The following is a 24,018-nucleotide window of genomic DNA, read 5'->3' as shown; positions in this document are numbered from 1 at the left end:
ATGTCATGGCCTTGCCCAACTTCCCCAGACTCCCAATGCTCCTCCTGGCTTTGCATATGCTTTCCCTACTTTTCTCCTTAGTTAACTCCTCCTCCTTCTCCTTCTCCTTCAGGCCTCAGTTTAAATGTTACTTCTTCGGCCTGACCTGTGGTGGCGCAGTGGATAAAGCGTCGACCTCAAAATGCTGAGGTTGCCGGTTCAAAACCTGAGCTTGCCTGGTCAAGGCACATATGGGAGTTGATGCTTCCAGCTCCTCTCCCCTGTCTCCCTCTCTCCTCTTTCTCTCCTCTCTAAAATGAATATAAATAAAAAAATTAAAAAATTAAAAAAAAATTTAAAAAAAAATGTTACTTCTTCAAGAGACTTTACCTGGCCCCCAGACCAAGTTAGATCTCCTTCTCATATTTCCCTATAAGATTAGGTTATAATATAATTAATCTTATGGTGTTTGAAAGTTAAAAAAATAGAATTCACAGTTTATTCAGAGAAAGAAAAAGATAGGCTGAATGCTTACCTTTACCACCTTCTCCACTCACTGTTTGGGAGTTTTCATAACACAGATTGGCTTGAAGTAACCATTCACCTTCCTGGTGGCTTTTCTTTATTATATTGTGCTGGAATTCCTCTGTTAAATAAACATGCTTCTAAACCTTACATCCAATTGTATCACCCCATCAACAAGGTTAGAGAGTGAATAATGACTGTTCTCCCTTACCTAGAATTGGCACGAGACCAGCTTCCATCTCAACTCCAGCTTCCAAATTGCTGTGTCAGGGAAGAGATTGTGGAGAAGCACACCACACTGGCTCTTCGGTGCTTTGGCCCAGCAATGACATATATCTTTCATGCTTCCACCTCACTGGCCAAAGGAAGTTAAAGAGTTATGCTTTATTAAAGAGAGGCCTGTGCCGAGAAGTAAAGGAGAACCAGAAAATTTGGTAAGCTCTGGCAATGTCTAACACTGGTGTTAATACTAACAATACTATTCTTTATTGAGGATAAGTCATGTGCTGGGCACTGTGGTAGGCACATTTCATTAATTCTCCTAACAGACCTGAGGTAAGTGTTACTATCTCCATTCTGGGGGGAAATGAGGTTCAGAGAGATTGAGTAACTGGCTTGAGGCCATAGATGATATTTAAGCTGGGTAAACTTGGATCTGAACCTGTGTTAACAGACTGGCAGTCAGGGATGCCCCTCTCCCCACACACACTTGTTAGGTGAGTCTGGCACTTCTGCTAACTAATACTCCATTGTCTATGCTACACTAGAGTACTCAATGCCTTTACCAGAACTCTGTGCTTTTGCCTTTATGATGCCTTGGCCTGACAAAAGTGAGAAAAGTGCATTTTTTGGCAAACTCCTGTTCCCATCTTGTGATCTAATTAAAACCATAATCCCCTCTGTGAAACTTCTCTTGACTTTCTCTCACAGAATTCATTGTCTGAAGCTCTCCTATATTCAGCTCAAATCCTTAGCAGGGCATTCACCACATGGTTTTATTATTATGTGGTAATCTTTTTGTTTATCCCACTAAAATATGTCTCCTTGTACAAGGGAGCTATGTCCCATTTCTCACTGTATTCACAGGCCAGAGACAGAATAGCTTAAATACAGCCAATATTGATTATACATATGTGTCAGACAGAGGCCTATGTGCTTTACATAAACTCACTAATTTCATTCACATATTATGTCTATGAGGTAGGTGTTATTATTAATATCACACATTTTACTGATGGGGAAATTTAATCTATAGCTTATTTAAATAACTTATGAAAAGTCTCATAGGTAATAAATAGCTATGCTGGGATTAGAACTCGGGCACACTTACCCAAGAATCTAAGCATGCTTAGCCACTATGCTCCTGTTCAAATCTTCTTTCAGTTCATACACATATCACAGTTCTTTACTTCTGAAGACTGTGTATTTCTTAAAAACAAGAGCATTCTCTTACATAATCACAATATAATTATCAAAATTGGGAAATTAGCATTATTTATTATTTAATGTACAGACAGACTTAATTCATAGCCAATTTTCCCAGTAATATCCTTTAAAAAAAGACAATATTTTCTGGTTTGATATTCAGTCCAGAATTACATGTTGCATTTAACTCTCATATCTTCCCTGACCTGTGGTGGTGGAGTAGATAAAAGTGCTGACCTGGAACGCTGACGTTGCCTGGTCAAAGCACATATAGGAGTTGATGCTTCCCTGCTCTTCCCTCCCCCTTCCCTCTCTCTCTCTCTTTCTCTCTCCTCTCTCTAAAATGAATTAATAAAATCTAAACAAAAATAAAAAATATATACAACTGTCATGTCTTTTCAGTGTCCCTTCATTAGAAACAGTTCCTCAGTATTTCATTCTTTCATGACCTTGATAATTGTAAAGTGTGTAAACCATTTATTTTGCATAATGTCTACCAATTTAAGCTTGTCTGATGTTTCTGCATGATTAGACTTAGCTCACTAATAATTTTAACAGGAACACTACAGAAGTGTGTTGTGCCTTTCTTAGTGCATATGAGAGGCACATGATATCTATTTGTCTTGGAATTATCTTTTTTATTTTTAATTACAATTGATGTACAATATTGTATTAGCTTGAGGTATACAATGCAGTGGTTAGACATTTATATAACTTACAAATAAATCTAGTATCATATCTGACACCATACATAGTTATTATAATATTATTGACTATATTCCCTATGCTATATTTTACATTCCATGACTATTCTGTAACCAAAAATTAGCATTTATTAATGCTTTCACCTTTTTGACCCATCTTCCAAACCCCCTTACATCTGGCAAAATGATATCTGGATCTGTTTCTATTCTGTTGGTTGGTTCATTTTGTTTTTGTTTGTTTTTTTTGTGTGTGTGGTTTTTTTTTTTAATTCCACATATAAGTGAAATCATGTGGCATTTGTATTTCTCTGTCTCACTTATTTCACTCAGCATATTACCCTATAAGTTGATCTGTGTTGTTGCAGATGGCAAGATTCCATTCTTTTCTATAGAAGAATCATATTTCATTGAATATATGTACCACTTCTTTATCTATTTGTCTACTGGCATACACTTAGGTTGCTTCCATATCTTGGCTAATGTAAATTTGCTGTAATGAACATATGGATGCCTATGTCTTTTCAATTTAGTGATTTGGGTTTCCTTGGATAAATATCAAGAAGTGGAATTGTTGAGTACTTCTTTGTTTCTTGTTATAACTTCGTTTTCAAATCTATTTTGTCTAAGAATTGGTACCCCCACTTCTCTTGTGTTTGTCTCCATTTTCATGAAATACCTTTCTCCTTCCTTTTACTTTCAGTCTGTGTGTGTCTTTTGATCTGAAATGAGTCTCTTGTAGACAACATATGTAAGGATCTCATTTTTTTTTATCCATTCAGTCACTATATGTTTTTTGATTGAAACATTTAATCTATTTGCATTTAAAGTAATTATTGAATCATTGTCCATCACTATATATTGGTGAAGGGCACATAACATAATGAACAGTTCAAATGCTATAGAGATGTTTACCTGAAGCCTATGTGTTCTTGTGGACCAATGTCATCCCATTAAATTAAATTTATAAATAAAATTAATAAAGTAATTGTTGATAGACATGTATTTTGTCATTTTATTCTTTATATTTTTAATCTTTTTATTATTCTTATTAAAGAAGACCTTTTAACATTTCTTTTAATACTGGTTTGGTGGTAATGAACTGTTTTAGTTTTTTTTTTTTTCCTCTGGGAAGCTATTTATCTGTCTTTTGATTCCAAATAATAGTTTTGCTGGGTAATCTTGTTTGAAGGTCCTTGCTTTTCATCAAGAGGTGTTTCTAAGGGTCACCTGTGGAGATTACAAATGAGATAGTTGCAAGTTTTACCAAAGATGTTCTTGACTTTTACCTCTTGATTATGTTGGATATCTACATAGCTTTGGGTTATTTATTGTGACTAGGCAATGTGTACTGTGGCCAATACCTCTTGCTGCTTCTGGCTAAATACCTTACTACAAGTGGAGCTATCCAACAGCAACTATAGGAGCTAGCCAGATGGCTCTAAACCGGTGGTCCCCAACCTCCTGTGGACCAGTACCGGTCCATGAGCCATTTGGTACTGGTCTGCAGAGGAAGAATAAATAACTTACATTATTTCAGTTTTATTTATATTTAAGTCTGAATGATGTTTTATTTTTAAATAATGACCAGATTCCCTCTGTTACATCCATCTCACTCTTGACGCTTGTCTCGGTCACATGATACATTTATTCGTCCCACCCTAAAGGCTGGTCCGTGAAAATATTTTCTGACATTAAATCGGTCCATGGTCCCAAAAAGGTTGGGGACTACTGCTCTAAACCACCCCCATATAAGCCCTGGGATCTTTTATTCATGACTTGGCGTGGAGTCCATAACTAGAGCTTTCAGTGAATTCTAGTTTTCATAATGAACTTTGGACTCATACTGAGGACCTCTCTTGTCTTCCAATGACTTCTTGGCATTGTTACCAGTTCCAGAAACCCCACTAAAAGTTCAATTAATTTCTGGCCCCAGTGAGAGGGCAGTTCTCACTGTGGGATAATTACAGAACACAAGACCATGTGCCTCATCTTACTAACAGTTGGGCTTTTAAATTACCTCAATTTAACCTAATCTTGTGCCTATTATGCATAACATTTCTTTCACTTATTATTGAAAGATAGAATAAAGGGGGTAAGACAAATGGCATAGGGATCATGTTGTAATAATTAGCCAATGCAATGGCAGTGAGAATGAAAAAGAAGGGTGGGATTGCTATGATATTTAGGAGATAGAATCAGAGAGACTTGGTGATTATTGTAAATGGGGAAATGAAGAGGGAAGAAACTAGGGTTATAATTCATAGAGTTCTGACTTGAATAAAATTTTTCTTTTATAGGAATGGAGATTTATACATTTATTAAATATATACTATATCTTGAGAAGTATATTTGATGCTGGATATGCAGAAGAAAAGGATTTTGGCAGACTGAAAAAACAGCATAAAATAAAAGAAAATTACAGGGCTTTCAGTCAAGGTGGCAGAGTAGATAAATGCTGCACTAGCATCCTCTCACAATCACATCAATTAAACTACAGAACAGCAATCATTCAGAACTGCCTGATCCAGCCGAACAGAAGTCTTACAACTAAGACTTTAAAGAAGAGGCCACACCCAGCCTAGTAGGAGGGGCTGAGACACCAAACAGGTGTTCCTACCCCTATGTGTGATGGTTAAAAATTGGGAAGGATATCTTAGCTTCAGATGTCACCCCTGAGGAGCGAGGGATCCCAGTCCCACACCACACTCTCCCCGCTCAGGATTCCAGTGCTTCAAAGAGAAGTTCTCATAACTTCAGGCTGTGAAAACAGGTGAAGATTGTGACTGAGTGAGATGGAGGACTGCTGAAGTAGTAGGTGTTCCTCTTAAAGGTCCCACACATGGACTCACTCTTTCTCAGCTACAGTGCTGGGGCAGCAGCTTGAAAGGCACCAGGGCCAGATGAGGAGGAACTGACTTGTCTGGCATCAGATCAGGGGTGGAGATGCAGCTTTCTCCCAGACAGAAGTGCTGGCAGAGGCCATTGTTCCTTTGCTGAGCCCTCTCCCAATAGAGCCAGCAAGTGGGTGCCCTGAGTCTCCATCAGTCTCGTTAACACTATTAACCCAGCCCTGGTGATTCTAAACCCTGCCACACCTAACTTGCATGCCTGCCCAAACCATTTTCTGGGTTGTTTCTCCCCATAAAAATGGCTTGTCTTGGCCCATGCTATGGACTTTCCTGAAATCTTTTAAACAAGCATTATCTGGTCTCAGGATGTCCTGTACATCTTGCTAAATGGCCCCAGCCCCAGTACTAATGGCAGCTGGCCTTGACTTGCAGCTTGGTCTCTCCTGGGCCACTACAAACCCAGCACAAGTAGTAGCCATCTGCAGATTACTTTGTAGTTCATGCTGAGTGGTTCCAGGCAAGACACAGGTAGTGGTTGACCTTGGCCTGCATTTCCTGGGATGCTTCAGATCCAGCACACAATGTGGACAGCTTCAGATCATGCTTAAAATACAACCCAACCACGTCCACAGGCAACCCATTCAAGGGGTGGATTAAGCAGGCACCAGAGCCCCACTGAAGTGAATCCCACTGTAGAGGGCACAATATTCTACTCCATGGGATCGGCCCCACTAAGCAGATTGCCAATGTAGGTCATGGCTTTTCCTCATAGCCAATCTGCCTGGGGGTAAATTCTTCCCATTGATGTGCCAATAGCAGTCAAGACTCACTATAAAAGGAGGATGCTCATAGCCCAGATTGGTGGTGCACTTGGAATGCCCAGATTGAGTGACCAGGGAGGCTTCATTATTGGACTCTACAGGACACATACATAAGACCACTCTACAAAAACTAGGAGACATAGCAGCTCTACCTAATACATAAAAGCAAACATAGGGAGGCAGTCAAAATAAGGAGACAAGGAAACATGCACCAAAAGAAAGAACAGAAAAATTGCAGAAAAAGAACTAAAGAAAATGGAGACAAATAATCTATCAGATGTATAGTTCAAAACACTGTTTATGACAATGCTTAATGAAATTAGGGGAAAAGTAGATTTACTTAGTGAAAACTCTAACAAAGATACAGAAAACATAAAAGAAGAATCAGTCAGAAATGAAGACTACATTAACTGAAATGAAGAATGCTTTATACGGGACTGACTAGTGGTGGCAAACTAGATGGAGCATCAACCTGGGATGCTGAAGTTCCAAGTTCAAGGCCCTGAGGTTGTTGGCTTGAGCAGAGGCTTATCCAGCTTGAGTGCAAGCTCACCAGCTTGAGTGTGGGGTCACTGGCTTAACTGTGGGATCATAGACATGGTCTCATGGTTGCTAGTTTGAGCCCAAAGGTCAAGCTTTAGGTGAGGGATCACTGGCTCAGATGGAGCCCCTCAGTCAAGGCATGTATAAAAAGCAATCAATGAACAACTAAGGTGATGCAACAACAAGTCGGTGCTACTCATCTCTCTCCCTTCCTGTCTCTCTCTCTCTTGCTAAAAACAAACAAACAAACAAACAAACAACACATTACAGGAATCAACAGTAGGATAGATGATCAAATAAGCAATTTGGAAGATAAGTAAGCAGAAAACACCCAGTCAGAACAGCAAAAAGAGAAAAAGAATTAAAAAAAATGAGGATAATGTAAGGAGTCTCTGGGAAAACTTCAAGCATACCAATATTAACATTATGGGGGTTCAGGAAGAAGAGAGAAAGCAAGGGTTGAAAACCTACTTGAAAAAACAATGGCAGAAAACTTCCCTAACCTGTTGAAGGAAATAGACATACAAGTCCAGGAAGCACAGAGTCCCAAAACAAGATGAACTCAAGGAAACTCACTCCAAAACAAACCATAATTAAAATGGCAAAGGTTACAAAAAATCTTTATTTTTATTGAGTTTATTGGGGTGACATTGGTCCACAAAACCATACAGGTTTGAAGTGTACAACTCAGTAAAATATCATCTGCACAATGCATCATATGCCCATTGCCCAGTCTTTCTGCCCACATCCCTCCACTTTGTCCACCTCCAAAAACCCTCACTCCCCTTTCCCTCTAGCAATCACCAAACTGTTTCTGTGTTATATATATTTGTGTGTGTGCTAAATCCTTTCACCTTCTTTCATTTAGCACCCCCCCGAACACTGTCAGTCTGTTCCATGTATCTATCCATGCCTCTGTTTTTGCTTGTTCATTTTTTTTCATTAGATTCCACATATGAGTTCATGTGGTATTTGTCTTTCTCTGATTGGCTTATTTCACTAGCATAATAATCTTCAGGTCCATCCATGCTGTCACAAAAGGTAGTATCTCCTTTTTTTACAGCCTAGTATTCCATTATGTAAAAGGTACCACTGTTTTTTTATCCACTTATCTCCTGATGGGCACTTGGGCTGTTTCCAGATTTGGGTATTGTAAATTACACTGCAATGAACACAGGGGTGCATATAATTCTTTCAAATTGGTGTTTCTGGTTCCTTAGAATATATTTTGAGAAGTAGGGTCGCTGGGTTAAGAGGCAGTTCCGTTTTAAATTTTTCGAGGAAACTCTATACTGTTTTCCTCAGACGCTGCACCAGTCTGCATTACCCACAATGGTGCACGAGGTTCCCTTTTCTCCACATTCTCATCAGCACTTGTTGTGTGTTGTTTTGTTAATGAGCACCATTATGACAAGCGTGAGGTAATATCTCATTGTGATTTTAATGAACATCTCTGTGATGATTAGTGATGTTGAGCATTTTTTTCATGTCTATTGTTCATCTGTATGTCTGGATTTTTTTGTTTTTTTTTTTGTTTGTTTTTTTACATTCTTTTTTTTTTGTATTTTTCTGAAGCTGGAAATGGGGAGAGACAGTCAGACAGACTCCCGCATGCGCCCGACCGGGATCCACCCGGCACGCCCACCAGGGGTGAAGCTCTGCCCACCAGGGGGCGATGCTCTGCCCCTCCGGGGCATCGCTCTGCCTCGACCAGAGCCACTCTAGTGCCTGGGGCAGAGGCCAAGGAACCATCCCCAGCACCCGGGCCATCTTTGCTCCAATGGAGCCTTGGCTGCGGGAGGGGAAGAGAGAGACAGAGAGGAAGGAGGGGGTGGGGGTGGAGAAGCAAATGGGCGCTTCTCCTATGTGCCCTGGCCGGGAATCGAACCTGGGTCCCCCGCATACCAGGCCGATGCTCTACCGCTGAGCCAACCGGACAGGGCCTGTATGTCTGGATTTTAATTCTGTGGGCCTCTTGTTTGAGCTTTTAGGTTCTGATCATCCCAGTCTCATCCATTCATTCACCCAGGCCTCAGGATGGTAGATGCTTCCTGCAGATCCCACCTCTGTGTTACTTTCATGTTCCTGTTTTGTGTTTTCAGTCCTTTAATATGTTTTACTAGTCTTTGTGTTAATCTCAGTTAAAATCACTAGTGTGATTTCTATTTTCATGACTGGACCATCCGGTGGAATTTGGTTTAGGGACAACCCATTGTAGGATGGAAAATTGGATTTCAGAGTTACACTTTTTCCTTCAGTGAGACAATCTGTCTGCACCAGGGCCAACTGTCATTCAAAAGTCATGTTATCATTCAGAAGTGGAGAGATGATCTATCTGCCAAAATGGTAGAATCTGATTGTGAGGTTTCATATGTGAGACTGGGATCAGATTGTGTTGGGGTTGGGGGTAGGGCAGGTATTGTTTTACTGCTGCTTGTATTGCTTCTGTGGAGTCTTACTGCAGGGCTCTCCAATCATATGGGGTCACGTCTGGTGACTTAGTACATATTCTTAATTAACATTTCTAGGTGCAGATGTGTTGCCTCTGATATCCAAGAAGGAAAAGAGATGATAAGCATTCCTTTAATGTAATTAATGTCTGTAGGGCCGGCAATCTTTCCTTATTAGTCTGCGGAATCTCTCTTTGGGCTGCTGCTCACTAGTCTCTATCCTCAGTAAAGGTCCTGTCACCTATGTACAGCTGTGCTTAGTGAGCATGCGTTTTGGTGATAACACTTTCCTCTGGGAGGTTCACTATCAAAATGTCATCAACATAATAGATATGGGCTTGCCCAACTCATTACTGATATACTGCAGTTATTAAGTATTGTTGGGGAAGTCCAAAATGCCTGAGGCAGGACAGCAAAGATGAACTTTATGCTCTGTCAGGTGAAAATAAAATAACTCATTTTCTTCCTAGAGAAATCTAGAAAAGAAAACAAAGAGTAATATAATGTGAGCCACATATATAATTTAAAAATTTCTAGTAGTCACTATTTTAAAAAAATGTAAAAAGAAACAGGTATAACTAATTGTACTGATATAGTTTAGTTAACCCAACAGATACAAAATATTAACATTTTAGAATTTAAGTATAAAAAATAATTAGTAAGAGATTCTTCATTCTTTAATTTTTTTCAAACTAAGTCTTCAAAATCAGTTGTGTATTCTACTTACAGCATGTTTCCATTTTGGCCAGCTATGTTTCAAGTGCTTAACAGCCACATGTGGACAGTAAGTAAAGAACTGGACAGTGCAGCTCTAGGACCCCAAGTACCAGTAATGGCTGCAATGTTTAGTCATCTGTTGGTATAACAGGACCTTTGAGTTCAATGGTGGCCACTATTAAAGACATAATAACCTATAATCAGGAGTCATGGACACTGGATTTACTCACTGGCTAAACAGGGCTGGGAACAGTAGGATAGTGTGGCCTACCACTTGCTCCTGGCAATGGAATAAGCCTTGTATGTTCTTTCTCACATACTTTTCCGTGTTACTGTTTCAAATGCAGAACCCTGTAAGGCTTGGAAATATGAAGTTGTGCATTCACTAGAAGGGATGGCAATGCCTGCACCCACCCAGCAGGTCAGTGTAGTGCACTGGGTTGATGAAACCCAGTGCAATTAGGCAGTCTGACAAAAGAATCATGAGCACAGTCTCATAGAAGTGGGCAATGACATCTGCAGTAATCATGCCGAATCTCATGGATACAGGTAAAACCAGCACCAAATCCTGCCAAGAAAATGAATTTATTGTGGACTTCACAGGTATAATTCTTCAGGCTCCAGTGTCTGCTGAATCTTCTCTGTACTTATGTTCGAGGATACATGGACTAGGACAGAAAGTCAGCAATCCACTGAAAGATGGCAGAGGACTGGACCCCAGGCCAAATTTACTTTTGAATGATCTCTTGAAGGGCCCTCTAGAAGTTGGACTAGAAAATCAGTCTTCTGGGTAGCCTGGAGGCCTGTGGGAATGGGGAATGTCTGAGAGTATTATTTCAGCAGCATTAAGATGTATTTAACTGTCTGACCTATGGTGGCACAGTAGATAAAGCATAGACCTGGAATGCTGAGGTTGCCAGTTTGAAACCCGGGGCTTGCCTGGTCAAGGCACAGATGGGAGTTGATGTTCCTGCTCCTCCCTCAATCCTCTTTCCTCTCTCTCTCCAATAAAAATGAATAAACTAAAACAACAACAACAACAAAAAAAGCAACTTTAAAAAAATGTACTTAACTGTTTAGCTTCCTCTGACTCTTCTACTATGGATACAGGAAGCTTTAGGGATTTGCTGGCCAGGAAGTAGGGAAAATTAATGGCCTACATCTCCAAATGGAATCTTCCTTCACCCAGGACTTCCCTGCTTCAGCTCTCCATAGGTGTCTCCTTCATGCTCATATCAGTCATTTTTTTCTTTCCTGTTCTTCCTCCAATCCCCTTGGAGTGACTTAGGTTGCTTATCAGCCCACCAGCCTCTCTGTATTTCCAATATATCTCTTTACCTAGGAATTCCTTTGCTCAAGACCCAGAGCCCATAGTGAGCTACCTGAGGGAGTCTCAGAAGGAAGTCTTCTGTTGCCTTTTAATTTCTGCTGAGACCTGGGAAACCTTACAGGGCCCCTTATATCATATGGCACTTTTGAGTGGGCTCTAAGTCAGCTCTAAAGGATTATCCCATCCCTTACTCCCTGGAAGAAGGAGTAAAGTCAGGGATGTCCTTGTGTAAGATCGCATCAACTTTTCCAGCATCCTCTGACTTAAGTTCATTTGGTCACAAGTTATCTCTGTGCCTGGGATTTTCATTCAACCACGATATAATGCCAAAGTGCCTCAAAGCAGTTGTGACCTCAGTAAGAATGTTCCAGTTTTCATTTAGGGTCCTGGGGGAAGTCTCCTCTTTGTGGCTATGTGAATCTGATTTCAGAAGCATCCAGTTCAAGCACTGAGCAGGCACAATTGCTCCATCTTCAATGGTTAGAAAAGCCAATTCATTCAGCCAAAGGGAATATGGTAGTAAACCCCAATGCTGGTCATTCAGTGTTCTTATCTCATAGTGTAGCTTCATCATCATGTAAGAAGTTAAAGCCTCAACAGACTCCTGTCACCACTGCTGAGAGTCCAGTTCCATTAATACATTAAAGCCCCTCAGGCTGTACATCAACACCTCCACCAAGCCCCTGGGTGGTACAGTGCACAATAGCAAATCTAAGTTAGATTGCATCTACTGTTCCAGTGGCACTTGGGACCAATGACTGTTTTCTCCCATTCTCTTCTTAGTGCTCACATGGCTGCCTGACTTGTAAGGGAGTGCCAAGGAATCAAACTATGTTCATCTGCCTTACGTGGAGAACTTTAGAGGGCCTTCCTGGCACATGGCATGGCCATCAATAAGCACTGCAGTAATATGTTCAACTGGTGATTTCAGCTCAGGTAGGCTTCCTAACACCAGCCCTAGGAGGGATGTTGTCCATCCCTAGTATGGCCTAGTTGACTCCTTTTGCAATTTCCAAAAGGCCAGAACTAGAGTAAGTGGAGTTTGCCTGTTGGGCACCATCTGTGAAGTGGGTGAAGACAAACAGCACACTATCATGTAAAAGGAAAAGGTTTTAATAAGGAAAAAATACCAGTAAGGTGAATCAGAAAGAAGAGGCACACGGACACCCATTCACTCATGCAGACACTGAAAGGCTGCGGCACTGCTGGCTGCATTTGAGGCTGTACTAATAAATCTGTGTCTACCTTTCCACAAGGCAATCCTGATAATAGCCTAGTATGTAAAAGGTCAGGTCAAAACTTAGGTAGTCTGTTGGAGAAGCTGACTGGGAACACAGACTGCTAGCATTTGTGACCTTATGGGAAGGTAGATTTGAACTATAGGGCAGAGGATCTGGATCTAGGTCCTCCTGCTAGCTGGTTATCAGGCAACCTGACAGTCCCTCCACACGTCAAGAATAAGTCCATTTCAAATCCTTCAAAGGCTTCCTAAAGTCTCACTTCTAACATGGTATAGTACCATAGGCTGTTCTGTACAGTATTGCTAGCTCACCTCTCACTTCCTGCCTCAAATTCTATGCCTGGGTCACACTGATATCCTGGAAGCTTCTCAAATACACTTTTTCATGTCTAGTCAATGCCCCCAGCACCCCTTTTCTCCTGGCTAACTCTTCCTATCTTCCCTCTCTTATAGGAAAGATTTCATTTCAATTGAAAAACCCTTTACTGACTCAACAAAACCTTTGACTTGAGTGTGTTTTTCCCATAGGCCACCACATCACCCTGAGCATCTTAGCACTTACCATAGCATATACTGAAATTGTCCATTGCCTCATCAGCTCACTCAACACTGAGCTTTCAGAAGGCATGTAATAGGATCTTTGTATCCATAAAAAGCATGTGCAGAAAATCTGGTTCATTAATATTGAATGAGAACCAGATGAAATTAGTGTGTGGTTCGTTAACAGCCTGTAGCTTTCTTTATATCAAACATTAATACCTTAGTGATGTATACACAACTTTGGAGTTCAGATATCTTAGCATTTATTTAACTCATGAAGAGATCGAAACATAGAGGTGAAATGACTTATCCAGGTACACAAGGCTATTCTATACCTGGTCATGTGTGGAATCTACTTCCTGATTCATCCTTTTTATAGCATAACTACATATGTCCCTTTCTATCATGTAGTACATATGCTGTGCTTGTACCTTTTAATAATATATATTGCTTGAGCATTGGTACTGTTCTTTGATGTAATCTTATAGGTTTCAACCTCCAGAAAATCAGACAGAAATGTGTATTTACCAAAAACATAAACAAAAACAACTATATCCTTGAAACAACACTAGAATTCTTTCCCCCCATAGCATAAGCTATCCAAGTTCTGTATGATACTGAATAATGACAACAGTCCCTAATACTCAGGATTGTGTTCAATCATCTGTTGCTACTTGAGCTTCCTCCCAATTTTCAACCTACCCAAGTAGTCAAGTACATGGTATACCAAAAATTACTGGCAAGAACTTTAAGCAATCAATTTTGAAAAGTAGTTTTAAGCATTTAGCAGCTACACCTTGCAAAGACTTTTTAAAATGCTTCTTCCAGTAACAATAATACCCCTTAGCCTTAAAAAAAGGATTTCCCTGTTTCTTCATGGAAAGTTCTGAGAAAAACAATGGAAAAAAAAAATCTAAATAGTACCAAATAAAAATTTAAAACAGCCCTCAACAAACACAGAAGAAAAGATGCTCAAGATTTAAATGCTGGTACCCATTAAGCCTTCCAACCAATCAAGACTAGCATCTGTTAATTGCTATTTTCAGAATAACTGGTTATCAGAGAAGTCAGGGGGTTATGAGGGAAATATGCTGTTTATGGTCATGGAACAAACTGACTTAATAGGGATCAAACTGGTATTTTAACTCTAAAAGGGCATTTGAATCCTAGCTACCAGGAACTCTAAGATTGTAAGATGAGAGAAATGTCTCTGAGTGAGTCCAGTTGATTCTCATGCCAACAGGCTTTTCCCATGAAGCACTGAAAACTACTGTGAATTCAAGAAAACCCACTGAAGTTACTTGAAGATTATTTCTACCTATACCACCTTTAACAGACCGTGCTCAGCTCTTTTGCTCTAAAAAATACCCAAACTAGGAAGAATGGTAGCCAAGAACCAGAAAAATATAATAAAAAACTAGACACGCAGAAAATGAAGATACATTTTTCTGAAAAAAAATAAAAATCAATGTAGAGGAACTGTCCTGCATCGTTTTGGACTCTTAACAACAGGTTGAACTTTGACACTGTTGCCTCTCCGTTTCTACCCTATTATTTTTTCTAGGCTGTGCCCGAGTTCCTTGAAGTGACCACAACAGCTAATTCAGTCACATTCTATGTCAAACTTGTCATTTATTTTATTACTGAGATATTGACATCAAAGGTTTTTTTTTAGTTACATTGACACATTTACTACTTTTCAAATGGCAGAGTATGTTTATGTGTACACAGACAAAAATACGTGTTTAATATGGTTTAGTGGCATTCTATGTAATAAATGTGTTGAAATTTTATAACTGGGATTATGAAGAATTATATTTACAAACATCAACATTTTTGCCTTTTAAGGGCACATAAAAGATTATTTGCAAGGCATATATGCTTTGCATGGTAAATAACCCCCCACATCTTTTCTTCTTTTCAATATATTTAGAAATTTAAGAGCAGAAGCAAACATCTGTCAGACTAATTTTTTGCTTTTTCATAAGTGCAACTTTTTAATAAAAATTTACATCTAGATAAACAATCTTCAGATTTTTGAAACTTTAATAAGATTTTAAAAACATCATGACTTTGAACTGAAAAACACACATTTAGCAGACAATTATTGTAATATGTATCAACTCCAACTCCATTTGAAAACATGTGAATCAAATTACAGTTTTAGAAGTTAATAATTCACATTTAAGCAAGTTAGCGCCTTGCTGAATTCAGCCTTTGTAAAAAAGAGACAGTGCATATTGTAACAGCACAATGTGCTTCTGTACCATTTTGTTGATTTTTTTCACCTTATTAAACAAGACCAAGTTCTTGAAAGTTGGTTGATAATGGCTAACTTTCTATGATGTGAAATTTCCAATGGTAAGTTATATTTTATACAGAACACTTTCTATAGATTTCTTTTCCTACCTTAAAATTTTAAAAGCAATCATTTGTAAAGATTGCATCAATATCAATTTAGCAGAGGAAGATTAAACTTTATTGAAACTGCTTGCATACAAAATATATTGCACTATAACCAAACAAATGTCAACATAAAATCCAATCTGTTGTCGCTAATATGTACAGAGAATATTGCCCAAGAGCAGTTACATTACAAGGTCATTCTACCTTGGTTAATTATCTACAGTATTTTAGACCAAACAGCTTCAGATGACATGTGCAAGGTACCAATTTTAGTTTTCAGATACTATACATTCCCCAAATAAATAACTAGAAATCAACAGTAACGTTTGGCAATACTTTTAAAAGACTTTTTAATATTCTTGAAATCATGTGCAGTTTGTTGCCATTTTTATATGCTTATTTGTATGCAAGGAAAAGTAAGTGTAAAATGAAAATTAAAAAAAATGAACTCACAAAATACATCAGAGGCATAATTTCGGTTTGTACGGCTCTGTACAGATTCAGTGGTACCTCGACTTGGAATTATCTTTTTTAAGAAAAAATATAACATCTTAGCGTGAAGGTCCTTTACATATTTTATCTCAGTAAATTTCAAACGTTAATAAAAAGACTCAAAAACAAAACCCAACACATCAAAAATAAAAATAAAAAACAGAAAAACAGTTAGCCTATCTTAGTCTGCTTTCCAATTCTGCTTTCATATTGACCTAATATTTCAAAGTTTATAAAACAGTTAACCTGTTTCCAATATTTCTTAGAGAAAGTACCTGTACTTCACAGGGTTATTATGCACATATGAAAATGACCCTCCTATTTCCCCAAAATAAGCTTGAAATTAAAATATGAAAAACTTCACAAAATGGAGGTGGGGAGGACAAAATAAAAAAGGCTCTAAGTTAAAACTGGTCATCAGGCCAAAGAGCAGGCATAACTTTCAACCAAAAAGATCTGTTCCTAGCTGAAAATGTTTTAGCCTCTCTCAAATGGAAAGATAGTTATTTCTTCTTCTGTCTATATAGAAAAAATTACATATCCCTGTCAAAAACACTATGTGTCAAACTTCAGTGCAACAAAACATAAACAAAAACAAGTCATATTCTTTATACTGCCTAATCTGATGTTTATGTAAGGAACAAAATATGGAAAGCATGCATTCTACTACAAAGTACTAATGTTTGACAGGGTACTGCAACATCGCCAACATATAGTGTTTCCAACTTACCTTCCCTGAACTCTGCATCCAAATATATATAATATTCCTACCTGCCATGATATAAAAAAGGCACAGATCATACAACTTTTTTTTTTTTTTTTTTTTTGCTAATGAAATGACAAACGTCACATCTCACACATCTCAGGGTCCATTAAAATACTGGAAAAGTGGACCAAAACATAAACTGACACAGGACATGAAATGATTATTTCATGGACTTCTATATGAGATTAAAAACAGAAGTCTAATATGATTACCGTAAGTGCTATTTAAACAGAAAAACTGATATGTACCAGTAAATTATCATCCTGTGTAGGAAAATGATCTAAATTAACAAAGAATATCATTTCTCAGTACTTTAAAAAATAAACCAAACTAAAATCCTGTCCTGAAGTGCTAAGTACACTTAAAAGCAGTGTTTCAAAATTTCAAGATGTCTTTTTGTGTAAATCTGAAAGGTGCTGCTTATGGCCAATACCAGAAAATAAAATTCTTAAACAGAATTTGTGTTCATCTCATGCCCAGTGCCATCTTGTCTACCATTTGTCTTTGGCCTAACAAAGTTTTCTAATATGGAATAAGAATTATGGAAATGGTATAGGAAATATAACTTCAGTATTATGTAGTTTAGGGTACTCCATTCACAAGTGGTTGCTGACCATCCACGCTGTCTGGCTTTTCCTTCTTCTGGTTACGATCTTTACCCGTGCGCAGCCGATTACCTTCACTGGAGGTATTCTGTAATGTTTTAGTGTGGATACTCCTTTCATTATTGCAGTCAACTCTGATCTAAAACAAGTTATAGTTGTTATATATATACAGACTGTATCCTATTATAATCTGTAATTGGCCTGTCAAGAAATTTAAGCCTGAGGTGTAAATTCCACATGTTAAAAAGGGAAATGGGGGAGGGGTGACAATAGAAGAAGTGCAAAAAAATTAGGTCAGGTAGGATTTTTATTCAGTTTATGATTTTAAAACACTCTTCTTCTTTAACTGGAACACACTGGTCATCTCACTGCATCCAAAGTTAGATAAAAACTCACAATCCTACCGTGTCTTCTTCTAAGCAGAATAAAACAGTGAGAAACAAATAGTTAAAATGAATTACTATTACTGATTACAAAGTATACATGGCTATAACACTAGAGTTCAAAAGAATGGGTTATTCTTCAAAGATTATGAAACACAGGAGAAAAGAGTAAAATTAATGTCTTCTTGTTCTGGCTCTACCAGAATAATAACTAAATCTCTTATTAACTAGCCTTCAGTTTATTCCTTTATATCCATCATGGGTGTAACTAAGGTTCTCTACACTGAGGTCTAAGGTAGAAGGTGATCATTGGTTTCTAGCAGCTGTATTTCAGTAAAGCAAGTCAGATGATCATAGCTTGAACTCTGAAGAATAAGAATTACATGTGGAAATTTGATGAGACAGGAATCTCATGAACAGTGTAAAGATGGCCTGACTGAGCAGTAGTGTGTAGTGGATAGAGCACTGACCTGGGATGCTGAGGACCCAGGTTCAAAACCCCAAGTTTGCTGGTTTGAGGGTGAACTAATCTGGCTTGAGTGTGGGCTCACCAGCTTGAGTGCAGGGTCACCAGCTTAAGTGTGGGATCATGAACATGAACCCATGGTCACTGGCTTGAGCCCAAAGGTTGCTGTCTTGAAGCCCAAGGTCACAGGCTTGAAGCCCAATATCGCTGGCTTGAGCCCAAGGTTGCAGACTTGGGCAAGGGGTCACTGGCTCAGCTAGAGCTCCGAGGTCCAGGCACATATGAGAAAGCAATCAATGAACAACTTCAGTGCCATTTCAATGAGTTGAGGCTTCTCATCTCTTTCTCTTCCTGTCTGTCTGTCCCTGTTTGTCCCTCTCCCTCTCTTGCTAAAAAAAACAAAATGTAAAGATGGATGCATTTAAAAAAATTATAAGATTTATACAATATTTTAAATGCCAACAGTAAACACTTAAAATACTGCTAACAGAATTCTAGATGCTATAAGAAAGGAAGATAATATTCACCAATGGGCCTAAAATAGTGGCAAATATTTACCTGCTTCAAGTAGAAATGCTACATATATCCCAATATGGTTCAATTCACTGTGATTTGAAAGTGTGTTCAAGTACTGGATCTAGGTGTTTTAAATGTTTTTCTGTAAAGGGTTCAGTGCTTTGATTTAGATTTATTCTCTCATGCATACATAGAAAACACAGCCCTTCTTTTGATATGCCGTTTTAATGATAAATATGAACCCTTTTAACCAATGTGATCAGAAAGCTTATTTCATCATTTAAGTAGTAAATTACAAAACTGGTACATAGAAATAAATGCCTTACATCTTTGTAAAGCACATGTATATATACTATTTCATCCATTTCTTTATCTAGATCTAAGGTCTTTTTTATGCTGGCCCTGAAGAACCCACCAGTAGTTAACACTTTGCCTTTCTGAACTTCAGTTTACTCACCTATAAAACAATAATAAAACTACTTACCTTAGGGGACTGCTATAAGATTAGATTAGATAAAAATACACATAAATACTTAACAAACATGTCTGTACCTGCTCAGTGGTAATTTTAAAATTACTTATCAGCACAGGTGATGACCAATTGATATGGGAGTTTCAGAATAGAGACTGACTATAAACAAGAAGCTGACAGAGTCAGCAGGTTCTAGCTGAGTATCATCAGCCCTGCCTATCATGTTTATTTATCCTTGGAATAAACACCTTTTATTCATTACTTTTCACTTAAACTGGACACTTATTCCTGCTACTCAGGTGAGGAGGGACCCACAGGGCTTATTCAGGTCGTTCTCTTGCTCTCTCCATATAGTCAGAGTTCTTTTCTTGGTGGAATTGGAGGGGCCACCAAAGTGGTAATGTAGTCATTTATTCTTTTTTTTTTTTTTAGAGAAGAGACAGAGAGGGAGAGAGAGAGGAGAGAGAGACAGTGAGAGAAGGTAGGGAGGAGCAGGAAGCATCAACTCCCATATGTGCCTTGACCAGGCAAGCCCAGGGTTTCGAACCGGCGACCTCAGCATTTCCAGGTCTACGCTTTATCCACTGCACCACCACAGGTCAGGCTGGTAATGTAGTCATAATGTGTCTGTCACAGTCTTCACAAATACTTAGGCTACATATTCTCTAGAGAAATCTTTGTATGCTTGCATTAAAGACTAAGACTGCCTCAACTTTAACACTAAAATGAATGATTTCACAACTATGAAATTTACAATCTTTGAATGTGGTTAAAAATAAAAGTAAAATAAACTCATAAATCTCAAACTACCATTAATTCAAACAATTTAGATAAAAAGAAGCACATGGGTTTACCTGGAGGGATCCATCTGCTGTTCTTCCTTTAGCCTCTCTCGGATTACGTGGACGATTATCTGTTTGGGAGTGATCATCATTTCCTATAAGAATATTTTAGAAAGGTCCTGACTCTAACATACTTATTTGAAGCTTTTTATTCCCAGATCCTCAATTTACTTAGATCGACCACAAAATCTAAAATATAATCAGCAACCTAGTGATTCCAGTTAATTAATGGCTAATAATGTAACATTCTACAAAATCACAAAATGTCATTCTGTATCATCTGTCAAAGGTTAGTATGAGCTAACGATCAGATATTATGGTTAAAATCTCCAAAGAAGCTGTACTAGTTATCAGTGTTTACTCATATATTCTACATGAACCATAAGTAATGCTAACATTCTATTAATTAATATATGAATAAAAGGCAGAGCCTTTCCTATGGTAACTGATACCAGGAGAAATAGGTCTTGGAAATATGGTGGTAAATCACCAACATTACCATAGAACTGCAGGCAGTGGTTACAATTCATCTTTGTTTCTTAAGAAATGAAAACCTCTGTACCTTTGAAGCCACTTCCGCGTCCTCTTCCTCCCTGTCCTCTTCCTCCACCACCACGTCGTCGTCCGTCTCCTCTGCGCAGAAAGTTCTCTCTCTCTTCCTCTGTTGGAGCTAATGACCAATCACTGAGTTCGTCTCTGTGGTCAGATTCTGTTTCAGAAGCATTTGATGCTTCAGAATTAGTTCCTATCGAGAGTTAAAAGTTATATACCATTGTCCGATTTAAAAAAAAAAAAGAGGTTAACAGAAGCTTCCAGAGACGTTTCAGGGGTAATCCAATACTCTTCCCAATTTATAAGCCTACCAAAGACTACTATCACTTTCCATTTTGTAAAACAAATGATCTTAAATTCAAAATGAAGGATTTTATAATTTTTGAGGTAATTTTGGTAAACATTTTTGATTCTTGTTTTAAAAAACTAAAAGGTATTTTATTAGCCATCTAAGTTCAAACCTGAGTATGCCACATCATTAAACAGCTGTGCTCCTTTAACCATCTGTGCTCTCTGGAGGAAAAGTTGTCTACAATAGTCAAATGCAATACCCTGATAAACAACATTTATAAAAAGAGAGTTCCTTTTAATAAGGTTTGGCTAAGGAACAGCAGAAAATTTACACATTTTGGTCACCTTTGAGAGGGTGGCAAAGAAGGCCACCATGGCAACTGTCTCAGGGAAGTGTCTCTTGGAGGGGCAGGGATTGGACCTAGCTGAATGAGGATATGATTGCCTGATGTTTGGTCCACGACCTTCACTCCCATTCCCACTGGAATAATACTTAACAATAAAATAATTATTAAAATATACTAATTATGCCTGAGGCGGTGGGTTAATGACCTAAGGATTGCAGAGAAAGAAAAAAGCTCTATAGTGAGGTGGGACTTTAACAGCCAAAAAAAGTAAGAAAAAAAAAAGATAGATAAGATAGATAGATTTTTTGAAAGAGGGGTTAAGGGTTAGGTTCAAGGTTGGCCTTAAGAGTAGGTATGTCTCTCCCACTCTGGAATATCAACTCTACCTCTCTCATCCTCTGTTGGAGCTAATGACCAATTATAACTTCAGCATTATTACTTCATTCCTGTGGAGCTTGAAGGCTTTCCAACTTAAAGAATTTCTATTTGTGAAATGAATTATACTTTATCCCATCATCAAAAAGTTACATAGTAGATACACAGTTGAGCAAGAAAAGACAGGAACTGGCAGGTGGGAGAGCTTTCAAGGAAAGGTACTAGGAGAGAAGAAAGAAGCACTGACAGAAGAGCTGGGAAGGGAAAGAGAAACATCGCCAACTTCTTGACTGCACCTAGGGCTGACTTTGGCCATGCCATAAAAAACCGCCTTATGAGCCACAGGATGCAGATCCCTGATTTACACAGTCCATTCAGCAAGTATGACCAGCACATGCCTGACAAAAAATGAGCCACAGTACACAAATGTAAAAAGTTTTGGCTATATAGTAATAAAATCTGGAAAGGCCTTAAGAATGTCATCAACATATAAGGGTTTAATCAAATTTATCCCCAGCAGAGCGTGGACAGAATTCATACCTGCCCTGTTTACTCTGTCTCTTGCAACACAATTTAACCCACTGAATCAGAAACCATGTAGTGAGAAACTGTTATAAGGGGGTTCTAATGAATAGTAAAGATTAGCAGCTATTAAGTGTAGGAACAGATAAAAGATACTGAGTAAAATGCTTAGTTTGTACCTGAAGTATATCCAGGACCGCGTCTGCCGTGCCCCCTATTTCTGTAAGGTCTACTACCTCGACCCATTCCTTGACCATCATCAGTCACATAGCCTTTTTCCTTATCTGTACGATTTGGTGGTGGTCTAGAACTAGCTCCAATCTGTCGCAACTGCTCATCAATTTGTAATCTCTCCAAACGCAACTGGTCTACTTCCTATTTAAAATATACAAGATAACAGTAAAAATAATTTGACATTTTACTTAATACCTTTCTCCTTTTCATCAGATAAAAAGTATACTGGAAATATTTCAATTTCAGTTCTAAAGTTATAGCAAACATTGTTACACATTATCAGGAAATTTAATCTCCTTAAAAAGAAAATTACTATAAATAACAGATTAATGATGTCCAGAATTAGAGATATAACAAAAATACTCAGCATTAATTGAGTTTAAAGTTGTTTGATTTGGCACTGTTATCCATTGGAATCTGCAAAGGCACATATATGCAAGTTTTGGGACTTCTTAATGATAAGATATTCAATAAGACAACTATAAAATGTATGAATACAGAAAATAGACATTAAAGGTTTAAGCAGCTAACCCTAAAAATCACACATTGTAAATAATCTGAACTGAAATAGATTTGCCAATTAATATCTCAATTTATAAAGCACTGATTTGGGTCATCTTCTGTTTTCAAAGAATATATACTATACGTAGGTCTTTGGCTGTGATCATACAATTAAGGAAGAATTATTTTCAATGAACTAAAAATGTTCACATTCCTTATCTAGGGGAGAAAACTATTTAATAGCTGACCAAAAAAATTAGGTTTTACATCATGCCTTGCAAACTTCTTAAATATTATAACTACTAGAACAAGTATCATGAGCTGTATAAATTTAGTTGATCAACATATACATCTGGGGTCCACAAACAGATCCTTATCTACAGTGCTTCCAGTATGTTAGGTTCTGTCAAATCCATATCAAGTCTCAATTATAACCCCTGTCCTTCCATTCTTCCCATGAACATCTCATTTATGGGCTATAGGGAGTTTGATCCATAACCACAGTAGTACTGGGTGTCTCATTCATGCAGAGGCTATCAGAAAGACTGTCTACACAAACAGTCACTGGAGAAGCCCCTGAAAAGCTAAGCTCCTAAAATCTTGGTTATGGCAGTTTATGGAAAAGCAAGGGCAGGTAAGGATTTGGGTGAGTTTGATCTTGAGCTCTAAACTAGAATTTGTTTTACAAAGAACTTGATGAAAGCAGAGACTGCAGCGGAGTGAGTGTATTACTCCAAAAGTATAGTTAGTTACAGCTCAAAAAATGGGTATATTTTTGCAAAATGGAATGGTAGTCCAGGTTATCTCAATGAGGCAAAGCAGTCACCTTTTGGTGAAAGATGCCAGGCCCAATCAAGTGAAGATCTCATGATAGAAAGAATGGCAACAAGACAGCTGCTGATAACCAAAAAAGATATCCAATTGTGAAGAATAAATAAAAAAAAAGATCTAAAAAAGAAGATTAGTCAAAAGAACAAGGGATTGATGCAAAGCAATGCTAACTCTCCAGGTCTTCACAATTAACTTAAGCTAAGAATATGAAAAAAAAAAACACACAACAGATTATACATAAACACACTTTGAAAAAAAACAAATACAGAAATCAATTGGGTAGTCTATCCATGC

The 24,018-nt window shown here is 38.1% G+C and overlaps 1 protein-coding gene across 16 annotated transcripts in view; it reads right to left on the bottom strand.

The window, feature by feature from the left end:
- Nucleotides 1-10,594: 10,594 nt before the first annotated feature.
- FMR1 (fragile X messenger ribonucleoprotein 1) overlaps nt 10,595-24,018 on the bottom strand; it is a 61,007-nt gene continuing 47,583 nt past the window's right edge. For 2 of the 16 annotated variants that reach the window (XM_066248807.1, XM_066248802.1), the window contains 4 exons: nt 22,338-22,533; nt 20,634-20,816; nt 20,084-20,166; nt 14,752-17,531 (listed from right to left, as the gene is read on the bottom strand). In XM_066248807.1, coding sequence (XP_066104904.1) covers nt 17,370-17,531; nt 20,084-20,166; nt 20,634-20,816; nt 22,338-22,533 — 624 coding nt within the window. In that variant the 3' untranslated portion in view covers nt 14,752-17,369. Of the gene's footprint in view, nt 10,817-14,749; nt 17,532-17,563; nt 17,808-20,083; nt 20,167-20,633; nt 20,817-22,337; nt 22,534-24,018 lie in introns of those variants that run through there. The other 14 variants (XM_066248813.1, XM_066248817.1, XM_066248814.1 and 11 more) reach the window with 14 other exon arrangements.

Source organism: Saccopteryx bilineata, chromosome X (assembly GCF_036850765.1).
Source record: "Saccopteryx bilineata isolate mSacBil1 chromosome X, mSacBil1_pri_phased_curated, whole genome shotgun sequence".
In the NCBI taxonomy this organism is placed as follows: Eukaryota; Metazoa; Chordata; class Mammalia; order Chiroptera; family Emballonuridae; genus Saccopteryx; species Saccopteryx bilineata.
This window is presented reverse-complemented; position numbering and strand designations above follow the sequence as displayed.